The sequence below is a fragment of the Rattus rattus genome, chromosome 6, assembly GCF_011064425.1.
Source record: "Rattus rattus isolate New Zealand chromosome 6, Rrattus_CSIRO_v1, whole genome shotgun sequence".
Taxonomy (NCBI): domain Eukaryota; kingdom Metazoa; phylum Chordata; class Mammalia; order Rodentia; family Muridae; genus Rattus; species Rattus rattus.
This window is the reverse complement of record NC_046159.1, coordinates 83,580,897-83,594,017: the sequence shown is the minus strand read 5'-3', so window position 1 is coordinate 83,594,017 and position 13,121 is coordinate 83,580,897. Positions and strand designations below refer to the sequence as shown.

General features: G+C 43.4%; 1 protein-coding gene across 1 annotated transcript in view; it reads left to right on the top strand.

Moving 5' to 3' along the window:
• Vopp1 (VOPP1 WW domain binding protein) overlaps nucleotides 1–13,121 on the top strand; it is a 62,588-nt gene that overhangs the window by 43,461 nt on the left and 6,006 nt on the right. The window contains exon 4 of the mRNA XM_032906422.1: nucleotides 9,754–9,890. Coding sequence (XP_032762313.1) covers nucleotides 9,754–9,890 — 137 coding nt within the window. The remainder of the gene's footprint in view (nucleotides 1–9,753; nucleotides 9,891–13,121) is intronic.

Here is a 13,121-nt window from a genome sequence, read left to right as displayed (position 1 = left end):
GTGGTCTTGGCTAGGGTAAAGAAGTCGGAGAGGTTGTTTTGTTCTGTTCCGTTTCTCTTGCCGCCACCCCTCACTCTGTGCCATAGGCCATCGTGTCCCAGCTGGGATCTTGTCTTACAGACCTCAATCAGTAAGAATGTATGGCTCGCTCCCTGTGGATCCAGGGAGGCCTTTGAGAGAAGGAGGAAGGAAGCTGACTAAATTTGGGCTCTGGGCAAGATTTTAAGTGACAGCTGAGTGACAGGTGAGAAGAAGTAAGGTGGGGTTCTGAGGGATGGAGAGCTGGGAAGAAGCAGGGGAAGGATTGTTTGGGAAGAAGGACCAAGTGGAGCTATGTTCTTCTGACAGAACGGCAATTAAGTTAGGCCGGTGGGTAGGCACAAAGGACATTTTCATTTCCTGGGGCGTATGATTGTGGTACCTAATTTTCAAAGGAGGTCTCTGCCCTAGAAGGGGAAGAGGGTAATCTGGACCACCACAAAAGAGTTTGTGGGCCCCAGCTGACTATCCTTAACTGTCATTGTAACTCCCAGAACTGTTGCCTTTTTTTTTATTTGTAACTGGTCCCATTGGGTTTTTTTCTTTCATTTGTTTTGTTTTGTTTGGGGGTGTTGTTTGTTGTTGTTTTGTTTTTAACAAAAACCTCTCTGTCACTATCTACCAGTGATCTGACTGTGTAGCCTCTTATTGATTCAGTAACCAAGGGCCTTTGGAAGCATAATGGGATATAAACAGCCCCTCTAATTTGCCATCCATGTCCTTCATGGTAGGGAGGGTCAGTGCTTCTTGGGTTTGGGACAGTTTAGATGTTGGTTTGGTCCTTTTTCCAATGCTGACTTTCCTATTCTCCCCAGTTTTTTTTGTTTTTTCTTTTTTTAGTATCTGTTACTAAAGGTTTTTTGAGCCACCTCAGTAAGCTGGGAGGCATTTATTCCAACAAAAGCATCTAGAGTTTTGTTTGTTTGTTTGTTTGTTTGTTTGTTTGTTTGCAAATATCATGAGTAGACTTAGGGACAAGAACCATGTATAATTGCCTACTGTTTTTCTGAAGCTATTGGCTCAAAGTGGTTATAAATTTGGAAGTCTTTGTGGAGTCAATGGAGGAAAACCTGGGAAGACTCTTCCAGCCCCTGAATAACTTCACTGATCTTAGACAAATTAGTGGGCTTTCAAGCTACACCTTCAATTTCAGGCACAAGGCACTGATGACAATTGTCCAGGGAGTACTGGGTACTAATCAGGGCATTTGGATAGGAAGGCTTTCTCAAAGTCTACCAGCATCTGTGCCAGCACCCAAGGCCAAAATCCTGATGTCGATCCTATTTCATAGAGGGCCAGTCGACTTGACAGAAGTGCTCAGCTTTCCGTTGAGACTGAAATGCCATAGTCCTCCCCACATTCCTTCAGTGAACACTAAGAGGCAAAAGTCTTCCACTGGGTGGTCTTCATGTTAGAAGGAAATTTAAGTAACTTGTTGAAGGAGATTAGTAGGACAGGCTCAGAAACAACATTGAAAAGAAGATATCTTGACACCACATAAGACCTGTCACAGATCCTGAGTCAGAGGAGTAAGAAAGGTTCCAAGGCAAATTCTGTATGACTGGAAATTTCCCATCCTGGAGGAAATGTGAGAACTGGGAAGCCCACAAACAACAAGATAGAACACACAGAAGAAATAACAAATAATGGCTCTTGTGAGGGCAGAGAGCAAGAGTGCAGTGCACTCAGGGCAATCAAGCTGCAAAGTACTGAGAGAGTGAATGTGGTAAATCAACATACCAAGAGAAGCCATCACCAAGCCAAAACGAGTACAGGGAAATAGTCCAACTCTCTCAGAACCAATAGAGAAGGAACAAAACAAGACAGAAACCCCAATAACAACTTAACGAGATAACTCTCAGAAGAGCTTGTCCAGTGTGCACTCAGTCATTTATACAGTTAGCTGGTCCTTCATCCAGACTAAAACCAAAACGAGATCTCTCCTCATGTTCCTCATGTTGTGGTTACCCACTGCAGTCATAAAATTATTTTTGTTGCTACTTCATAACTGTAATTTTCTACTGTTATAAATTATAATGTAACTGTCAGAGAGAGAGGTGAATCAAAAAATCCAAGCTATTGGTATCCCAAGTTAGCACAGGATGATAAGAGAAGGATCCTCATCATGAGTTTTCTTCACAAACCTTACGGCCTCTCAAAGGATGGTATCTTCAACTCTAAGGAAGCTTCCCACGAAGCCTACCCATCTTTCCCCCAAAAAAATCCTCAACGCCCTGTCTTTCTCCTCCCTAAGAGAGATCCTCTAAGGGCACAAACTTTCTAAAGAGATAAGAATTTGGTACACAGATTTACCTCCTAGAGGTTTCAGAAGGATTCATTCATTGTGTCTAGGAACACCGTGGTCATTTCAGACCCTTTTTTAACCCCCAGTGGTCCTGGAATGTTTGCAGAAGGATCCTCGACTGAAATATCTCCTTAGCCAAGAAGGCTGAGTCCTCTGTTGGTGTGGGAGATCTTGCTGGGGCCTCCAGTGAAATAATCCATGTGAAAAGTCACATATCATTGTGCTTTATTAAGCCAGTTGAGAGTATAGTGAGTCCTCTAGCCAGCTGACCAATAGTAGAATTATATTTGGTGCAGAGACAAAGATGATTAGGCTTGATTGGTTGGTTGGTTGGTTGGTTGGTTGGTTGGTTTGTTTATATTTTAAGTCAAAAATGGCTGCAGTCACATCACAGCTGGTGTAGGCTAGAGGGTCTTTACAGTGTGGCCATTGATCTTGTAAAATATCACACAAGGCCATTCCTCTAGAGCTGTGATTCTCAACCTTCCAAATGTTGCGACCCTTTAATAAGTTCCTTTTGTTGTGGCTACCCAACCCCCACACACCGTAAAATTATTTCTTAACTATAATTTTCCTACTGTTATGAAACCTAATGTAAATATCAGATAGGCAGGATGTCTGATATATGGCTTTTGTGAATGGGTTGTTCAACCAAAGATGTCATGACCCCCAGGTTAAGAACCACTGCTCTAGAGGAAATAAACTGTTATTATGTACCACGACCCTTTCTCACCAGAGAATGAGGGCCATTGTGATGTTGTGAAGTATTCTATCAAGAGGAGTGAGAAGACATTTGTTTACAGACAAATGTGGCTCCCAAGAGACAACCTGACCTTTCTTAACCTATTTCACAGCACCCATGCATAGACTGCTAAAATCTGTGGAGCATAAATGAACTGAGGAGTATTGAAAAGTGGATGATTACACATCAATACTAGTTTAAGGAAAAGGAAACAGCACAACAGAACATGAGAGACATTACAGAGGGCTCAGTCGACATCAGAGAGTGCTGTCCTAGGAGTGCAAGCTCAGTTTAAAGACCCGAGAACACGGGTTAAGACAGAGCGCCTCAGAGAATCTGTGCCCAACTTTCAATGAGATCATCTAAAGGGGAGCATGAGGGAGGCTCCCCAGTATAGGGTGAGCCCTCTGGAATGTACTCCAGGTTCTCTCCTGTTCCACGAGGGGGAAAGGAAACAGTTTCATGCAGATTTACAGTTTTACAGAGTGAAGAAAGTCATGAATCCTAACAATTTTAAAATACATTGGTGGGTACATCATGGTGATAGGAGAAGCTTTTCTGTAGGCTTCAGATGCTGTCTGATGACGTTCTTAGCTTTTGGGTTGGTGGAAGGTAGGAATCCAATACATTTAATACATTCCAAAAGGAAATACGTTTTCCTCTATCAGTCAGGGCGTTAGTCCTGCTGCAGAGGTCAGAAAAGAGCAGCTATTTAAGCACTAGGTTAAGTTAGTTAATTTTGTTTAATTAGGTAGGCCAACTTTAAGGTCGTTAGCTTCTTGACCTGCAACGGTCCAGCCTCTCCACATCATTGCAGTTCTAGGCTATCTCACAGACACAGCTTCTTTTCTGGAATTCTCATTCGCAGGATCAAGACAGTCAGCAAACTAAGCCAGACTGAGACAGCATTACATGTGTTCTTTCAGTTGTTTCCTAGATTCACTTATAGACACGTAAAACCACTTCTGTATGCAGTGTAAAAGGGGAAGGGAGGCTACAGGAAAGAGTCTAGTGGGGTAGGAAGGGGAGGACAGGACAGGGAGCATTGGGGTATGAAGATGTTCCACACACAGGATATACTTGAAAGAGATTGTCTTTACGGAACCCAGCACTATGTAGTGGGAATGCATCCGCTTAAAATTAAATAAGTAAAACGCTACCAGAGAAGATGAACTTTTCTGCCCATACTTCCAAAAGTAAGGATTTATTCATCTCAAAACAAAAGGGAAACACAGCAAACGGCACTTCAGAGTATGGCCTGGATGCAAGGCCTGCTCTCATTTAGGGATCTTCTTCCCAGGTCCCACTGGCAGGAGGCGGGACGACAATGCATAAACCCTAACCTAGGAGGAGTCACGGGTGTGCTGGCTTGGTCTGCAGCATTATATGCAGTGTGGTAGGGTTATGGGAACGCCTCTGAAAACGCTTAAACTTGTCAAAATTGGGTGTTGAGAAATGAGAGCGATCTTGCAGGGCTCTAAGTGCTTTTGATTTCTGGGCTAGGGCATCTGCTAGTGGCAGGGTAACAGTGAGGCTACACATGGTGATTTGGCAGTATCTCACACAGACTGAAGCTTTTGTGAGTCCCACAACCTTGCTCTTACAAGCCCAGAGCGACAGCTACCAAAACAATTGATCGGGTTATTAGAGATTCAGTTATGACAAGCTACAACTGTAGGTATAGCCAGAATGTCTAGAAATGGAATCTGAAGTGCCCGGGTCAAAATTCAAGTGCTTCTGGAGGCTGATTCATACATTTCTTCTCTCAGTAAACATTCAGTGGTCAAGATTCTGGGGCTTCTATAGGAAGGCTTCTGTGGCAACCACATTCCTGAAAGGGACAGCTTTCAGTAGACTGTAACTATTAGAGTGAGATTGATGGACATGGCGCCGATGCAGAAAGAGCAGACAGGCATCTCCAGAAACAGAACTGGCCTTTTAATCAGAACAACTGCAGGGAGGGCACCAGTCATTCTGCAGGAGTGGAGACTGCACATGGCACAGGGGGATCTGGCGTGTCTAGGGCGAGAAAGGGGAAATTTGGGGATGTTGATAACATGACCAGGTCAGTTCTCCTGCAGCCTCAGAGTGGCAGATGCCAGCGGGTGCTTCTGTGTTGATCTCCTTATCAGGAACTTCCTGGCCCCCAACAAGCCACAGGTGTTATCAGTCAAGTCAACTTTACTGTCTGGAGTTTTTCAGTCTGTCTGAGACTTTTAGGTCATTAACCCTTCAGTAACAAGCAGGTCATTGTATGGGAATATTGTGCGCAAAATAAATGATTTATTTTTATTTTATATGCATTGGTGTTTTCCTGTATGCATGTCTGCGTGAGAGTATCAGATCCTGGAGTTATAGACAGCTGTGGGCTGCCATGTAGGTGCTGGAAATTTAACCCAGGACCTCTGGAAGAGCAGTCGGTGCTCTAACTGCTGTGTCCTCTGTGCAGCCCTGCACAAAACTTCTAATACCTTTCATTTGGGGGAAAGCTTCAAAGGTTTTGAGTAACTCTTTCAAATGAGGTTGTTCCTAGTATAATGAAGTAAACATTTAATGGAGAAGAGTCTGAGGCTGAGTGAAGTAAAGGCAGTGGTATATTTCCTCCTCTTCCCCTCCTCTTCTTCTAATTAATTAATTTCTTTATTCTTCTCATATATTACATCCCGACTGCAGTTTCCCCTCCCTCCTCTCCACCCAGTCCCTACCACAGCATCTGCTCTTCCTCAGGCCTACACCCCTTCTGTTTCCCTTCAGATAAGAGCAGGTCACCCAGGGATATCAAGTAAACATGGCATATCAAGTTGCAATAAGACTAGGTACAGCCCTCATATTAAAGCTGGAAAAAGCCACCCAGTAGGAAGAAAAGGGTCCCAAAAGCAGGCACAAGAACAAGAGACAGGCTCTGCTCCCACTGTTGGGAATCCGACAAAGACAAGGCCCACCCTGTTTGTCGGTTAAGTCTCTGAGTCCCTATGAGCCCTGCTTTGTTGATTGGGGGGCCTTGTTCTGTGGTGTCCTTCATCTCTCTGGCTCCTATAATCCTTTCTCCCCTTCTTCTGAGGGCTTCCTTTGGCACTGCCTAGTCTTTGGCAGTGAGTCTTGGTGTCTGTGCCCATCAGTTGATGGATAAAGTCTCTGTGCCAGGCTCTAATACTGTGGTTTGGAGGAGAATGCGTTTAAGAGGCCCTGCCACCTGTAAAATCTCAAGCTGAGGGGTTTTTGTTTGTTTGTTTGTTTGTTTATTTTTGTTTTTGTTTAAAGTCTAAATGCTGCCTCCCCTCCCGGTCCCACCTCACAGAAGTCCCCCTTCCCCTTCTCTTCTGAGATGGTGTGCACCCTCTGGGTGTCACCTTGGTGCATCAAGTCTCTGCAGGGTTAGGAGAATCCTCTCCTACTGAGGCCAGACAGAGCAGCCCTGTTGGGGAAGGTTTGAATTAAATTTTCACATTTAAGAGCCGTGGCTGTGTGTGCCTTTTGTTAGCATTGTAAAGCACATGTTGGCAAGTGGAAAAGACAGGCAAGGATTCGGATGAAACTGCACCGGGAGGGTCCCATACCTCTCCTGGAATCGATCCAAGCCACAGGGTCTTGTGTCATTGCTGCCAGTCATCGGGACATTACAGAATGGAGTACTGCCCCCATTAAAAGAGGAATTCGAAAGGCAAACTAAAATGAAGAAACTGGATTGCTTCTGACTTTAGAAACTGAAAGCAACTTCTTCCAGTCAGACCTTGAGAAACTTCCCCAAGTCTGCTGCGCAACAGAGGAGACTTGGTGGACAACTGCATATGGGCCATTAGCCTTTAAAAAACGGCTTTTCCATTACATGCCACAACCCTCGCTCGCCCACGCAACATGAAGTTCATTTTCTTGGCCTTTTGTCAGTTCCCCTTTTAGGAATAAGTCCTGAGGCTAATTTTTCATTAAGGAACAGATCTGTTACTGTGTGATACCAAAGCCACAAGTTGGTCTCCTGCCAAGTGACTCTCCTTGCTTCTGAAGTGTGAGGTACAGTGTCGTTTTTCATCTAGGAGAAAAAACGTTCCATTTGGCAGAGTAGCCAGCATCTTGGCCTGTTCTCATGGTGAAGACCTGAGAGCCAGGGCTGTTAGAGTGGCCAGCGGTATCAACTGAGAAAGTAAATCTGTGCATATTCAACCTCTCTACACTTTCCACAAACGTACACAGATATGTATTGTGGGACTTAACGTTAACGGTAAGGTAATTAGCTTTAAAAAGCAAGTCCGGCTGGGCTGCTGGCACTGACCTGTAATCTCAGCTGCCTAGGAGGCTAAAGCAGGAGAGTCTCATGTTCAAAACCTGCTTGGACTACCAAGTGCATTCAAGCCAACATGAGCAAGGTAATGAGACTCTACCTGAAAGTAAAAATGCACAAAGGGTTGAGGATATAGGACGACTGGGCTTGTAAAGATGGGCAGAGTGGAAGGGGAAAGGAAGAGTGGGGAAAAGACAGACAGACAGACAGACATGAGAGATGAGAGGGGGAGGGGGAGAGGAGAGGAGAGGAGAGAGAGAGAGAGAGAGAGAGAGAGAGAGAGAGAGAGACCCTTCGTGATTCCAGCATTCTTGCTGATGAGTTTCTTGACCTCTGAACCCATTTCCTGAGTCTAGCCAGAGCTATCTCTGTCATGTCTTACCTGAGCTTGCCCTGCTTTAGGCCTCTTTACCTGTGTCCTTCTTCTCACAAGACTTCCTGTTTTCCCTCTTCTCATTTTTTAGACCCTAGCTCATATATGGCTGAAAGAGAATAATTGTTCTTTCTTTTTTGGGGGGAGAGGTGCTTTTTGAGACAGGGTTTCTCTGTGTAATGCTGTGTCCTGGTACTTGCTCTGTAGATCAGGCTGGCCTCAAACTCAGATATCCACCTGCCTTTGCCTCACAAGTGCTGAGATTGCTACCACCACTCAAATTATTTGTCCATTCTTATGTACAACAGATATCTTTGTGTGAACTTCCCAGTGCACTGACTTACACACTTAAAGTGAAATGATAAACTTTGATACAGATAATATATTACACAGGTCTATTCTTCCAATCTTCACTTTTCTTATCACTTGATATGAATAAAGAGTTGTATACATTTGCCACTCAGTTCTCCCCTCTTCTATTAAAACTGAAGTTCACTGAGGTGTGGGGAAGGGATTTTCCCTACTGTCTTAGGATTTCTATTGCTGAGATAAAACACCAAGACTAAAAGCAGTATGAGTAGGAAGGAAGGGATTTATTTCATCTTATAACTCTCAGGCCATACTCCATCACTGAGGGTCAGAGCAGGACCCGAAGCGGAAGCCATGAAGGAAAATTGCTTACTGGCTCGCTCCTCATGGCTCTCTCAGCCTGCTCTCTTATATAGGCCAGGTCCAACTGCCCAGGGGTGGCACTGCAAAGGGTTCACTTGTCCCCCCCACATTAAGCAATCAAGAAAATGCCCATAGATTTTCCTACAGAAAATCTAATAGACACATTTTCTCAATTAATATTCTCTCTCCCCAAAAATATGTCTGCATTTGTGTAAAATTGGCAAAAACCAACCAACATTTACTTTACCCCCCCCACTGAGTTATAGACATTAGGTGCTGAATAGTTACTTGTCAAATAAATAATAAATTGAAAGAACACAAAGACTATAATTTCAGCCTTTTCCTGAGCCATCTCTGCCAGTGTCTCTTTTAAATCCCTGCTCAGTATTCCAAGATTCTCTGGTAAGTCCCTGTTTACTGACTCATGGCCTTGCCCTTAGTCATATTACTATTCTCAAAGGTCCATCACATGCTCTTGTCTTCAACTCTTTTTTAACACATTGTCTGGGGTCATTAGCCATGACCAACCCTGCTGTGTGACAGACCCAGAGTATGGGCATGTTGTGTGGAGTTCTAGAAAGTTCCATGGGCCAGAGATGGACAAGAATTTATCAGTTTTGCCTGGAATTGCCCTTGGCTGATGATTTACTGGTCAACGAGAATCTTAGATGGTTTAGACCAACATCTTATCTGTAAAGCACACATTTTCTTTGCCTGCTAGACAAAGATCAAGATCAAGATATGGAGAGTAATCAGACTGGGATTTTCTTAGTATTCTTCTATTTTGCTGACCGTGTTCCTCTATCTTCCTATATTTCCCTAGTGATTTAACAGATGCCTTATTAAATTATTAAACGTTCACGTCATAACATAGAAAGGTGTTAGAAAGGATTAATGTACATTTATGTGGTTTTTGAAGTGTTGGACTTGGAAATGTTGAAACAGTAACAGAGACTAGATTTGGCAGTGTCTTCTGTTTAAAATGTGTTTGGTCACCAGTCCTTTGAAACCGATCACATGAAGCCACTGTGACACAGGTGTATTTTTATTTTTATTTTTTCAAGCCTCTCAGTGTTAGTAGCTTCTACTCTGGCGTTAGCAGGATGAGTATCTCACTGGTGTCATCCACAAGAGAAGTGTCCCGAGCTGAAACAATCCAGAGACACCCAAGGCTAGTCGCATGTCCTCCTTGCTGGAGGCTTCTCACCGCTTGCTGGATCTCTGTGCTTTGCCACTGAGGAGTGGTGTTCCAGGGACCCTGGAGAATCCTCAGGCCTTTTTGTCAGTGTCTAGCCGGGCCTCAGCCTGTGACTTGAACTCTGACCTTGTGTCTGTGTTCTCTGCAGGTTCCTGCTGATGATGGGTGTGCTGTTCTGCTGTGGAGCTGGCTTCTTCATCCGCCGGCGCATGTATCCACCACCGCTCATCGAGGAGCCCACATTCAACGTGTCCTATACCAGGCAGCCACCAAATCCTGCTCCAGGTCAGCCAGCCTCATCCTTGTGTGTCCTCCTTATAATTCCTGTGACCTCTTCAGGCATTTGGTATGCCCCAGAGTGTGCTAGAAGAGATATATCAGGCTCTTTGACCACTTAAATCCTGATGAGCAATTTTATTATTTGTTCCTGCCGGTAGCAATGCAGCATATGTGTGTATCATCTGCCCTTATTTTGTTCGTGATGTACCTTCTGTGGGCCAGCCCCGGCAGTTCTTCTTTCTTCTTTGTTCTCTCTTGAAGTAGCAGAGGGGGAAGAGTGTTTGCAGGGGCAAAATTTGGTCTTGAGAGATATTTAGGGTTGGTGTTTAATAATAAAATGTGTACCTACCTAAAAATCTAAGTCATTTTGCTGCTGTTGCTGACCTGCCTGAGTTCCTCTGAGGTCAGAAACTATAGTCTTGGCCTTAGATGTTTAGTACTTCATCATAAAACAGCAGCGAGGGATTAAGTAAAGGGTTAAGTGCTAGGGCCTTTTCCCTCTTGTCCTGAAGCCTCTCACTTGTCAGGCTTGGAGGAGGTTGAGAGCAATAAACTTCTATTGAACCAGGAGAAGAGAGTCCTGCTCACAGAAGGAAAAACTTTCACACAACCAAATATGGAAAAAAAAAAAAAAAAAAACCACATACATTCATATACACATTCATACATACACATTCAAACCAATTGGGCTCACCTTACACACTGATCTCATAATTAGATTCTTACCAGACACACACATCCGTACTTACATATGTTTATGAAGCAAAAGGCCAAGCACCAGTGCGGAAAGCACTCACTCATTCTGGATGAATAAATGAGTTCAGATCTTTATTTCATAGAGAAAGGGAAAGCTTCTACACTTTGATTGCTAAATGAATTAAACCTAAGTCTGTAAGAAGAAAGCTTTGTCCTCTTTGGTAAGACTAAGCCTGCCTTGCTATAAGAAAAGCCTGTTCTGTCCCATGGTAAGGAGAAGCCTGCCTGGTCCTTCTGCTCTCTCTGCAGCTTCTTCTCTTTTCATCTTTCCCTCTGCGTTCTACATATTGCTCTCTTAATTTTTTAAGTTGCCTTATAATTTCTAAGTTATTCTACGCTGAATTCTGCTCCTAATTTTGCTCTCTCTTCCTGCTCTGATGTGACAATGGTAATGCCCTTACTTTCATTGCCTTTACCCCCAGTGCCATGCCTGCCAATATAATCTTTCCTAGTCTTTCATACCTTTTCTAGGAGAATAGATCACATGGTTTTCCAAGCATCCCCTTCTTATAAAAGTTCACTAGAAGTTCTAACATAAGTTCAAATCCTATATTGAGTAAGAAGTATACAAGAGAGAATGTTTACATGCACACTCATTAACAGTAATTAATTGTAGAGCAGCAGGAAACACCTTTATAGAAGTTACCATTGGCCTTGTAGAACGTATTACCTAAGCAATAGTTCAAAGTAATCCAAGAGAATTAACTCTATCTTAGTTCTTACAAGACAATTTTTCCCTAACTGTATACATCTCCCACATACTATGTAGTAGTTGGTTCTGTCTCCCCTCTAGGCACAAGCTGGTATGGGGGTTTTGACAGTGTCTCTGAGGTCCCCTTCCTTGAAAGGAGCCTTCTCAACACGGAGAGTTGCAAGGTGCCAGAAGGTGGCAGAGTAGGCAGGCACTACTGCCCATCCCGGTCCTGGACTGGAGATTTTGTTTGGTGAATTTCAGGGCCAGTATGTTGGTTGCATTCACACCACTGTGCTCCCAGGCACACTAAGGTAGATGACCGGACTTGGAGGGGCAGTTCCTACCTTTTGTAACATTTCTATTATACAGAACGAGTAAGTCCTATGAATCTACTCTACATCGTATGAGCTATTATGAACAAAACTGTAATTAAAAATTTGCTTGGAAAATATTCACTTAGAGACTAGGGCTTATATAGTTTTATTATATGTACAAATACTAATAGTAAGTTAGATGACAGAGGACGTCTATAGGATACGTTATAGCATGGGCCATGGTGATTTCATGGATGCTACCTTCAGACCCATCAGATTGCATACAATAAATAAGCACAGTATTCAATTTGTCCATCATGTTTAAAATGGAATTGAGGGGTGGAAGGGTTGAATATAATGCATTCTGCCCTACTTTCAAGGTGCAAAGAGAATTGTTCTTCCAGTTTTCTTCTACCTGACACTTGGCAGGGTTTTTTTCTTTTTTAAGATTATCACCAAGAAAGATGTGAATGTGTAGTTTCCATACCAGTTCACTGGCAGCCACACCTTCAACTTTCACCCAAGTTTAGCATCGTTTGTATTCACATATGGGTCTCATTCTTTTAGCTTTGAAGTTTGTGCTCTGTCAGAATGTAAAATACAAATTTTCATTTAAAACATGAAATGGCTTAACATTAATACCATTAATCAGTGGCTTTCATCTGGATCCATCACTCTCGGATAGAGAAAAGGCATGCAGGACACATGTCCTTCATGTCCAGAGCTGGCCCAGTGTCAGGATCGATGCTCCTGTAGTCATCCAAACTAGAGCCAATATGGGGAGCAGGTGATAAGTGAGAGCCACACTTTTGTCTGTGCAGCTCACCTTGAGTGCCCTGTAGTATCCGAGTATCGCCAGAGGAGAACGTGTTACGGTCACTCACATTTCTCATTTTTGACAGCAAATGTCAGTGGAAATTTGGTCTCTTTGGCCACAAACAGTAAATCAGAAGATCTTACCAAATTTTATTTCAGACCTGTATTTTTTTTCTGAGAAACATTTGCTGCCTGTTTTCACAGTTAATAGTCTCACTCTGCCCCACTCTGCCTTCTAAGGAAAAGAAAGAACACATGGTTGGAGCTAAAACTACAACTCAGTGCTCTGAATCCAGCTTTGAGGACAGAGACGTGATTATCTAGATTCCCCCCACTGTTGGTTTAGGATTAACTTTCCAACACTTAACTTTATGGAGGAAAGATGATAACAACCATGATCGGCTCCAGTCTTTCCTAAGTATGCATGCTGAGTTCCTCAGGTTCCTCCATGCTCATTTCATGGCTTGCACCCCAGTGAAGTAGCCCAAAGCACACACGCAAATGACTTTCAGCCCTCTACATGTAGGCTCCATGTCTGCATATTTAACTAACCGCCAGTCAGGAGTATATGAAGAAACGTTATATCCTTTCTGAACATGCATAGACTTTTCTTGACATTAGACAATATAGTATTAACAGACATTTGTATAGTACTTA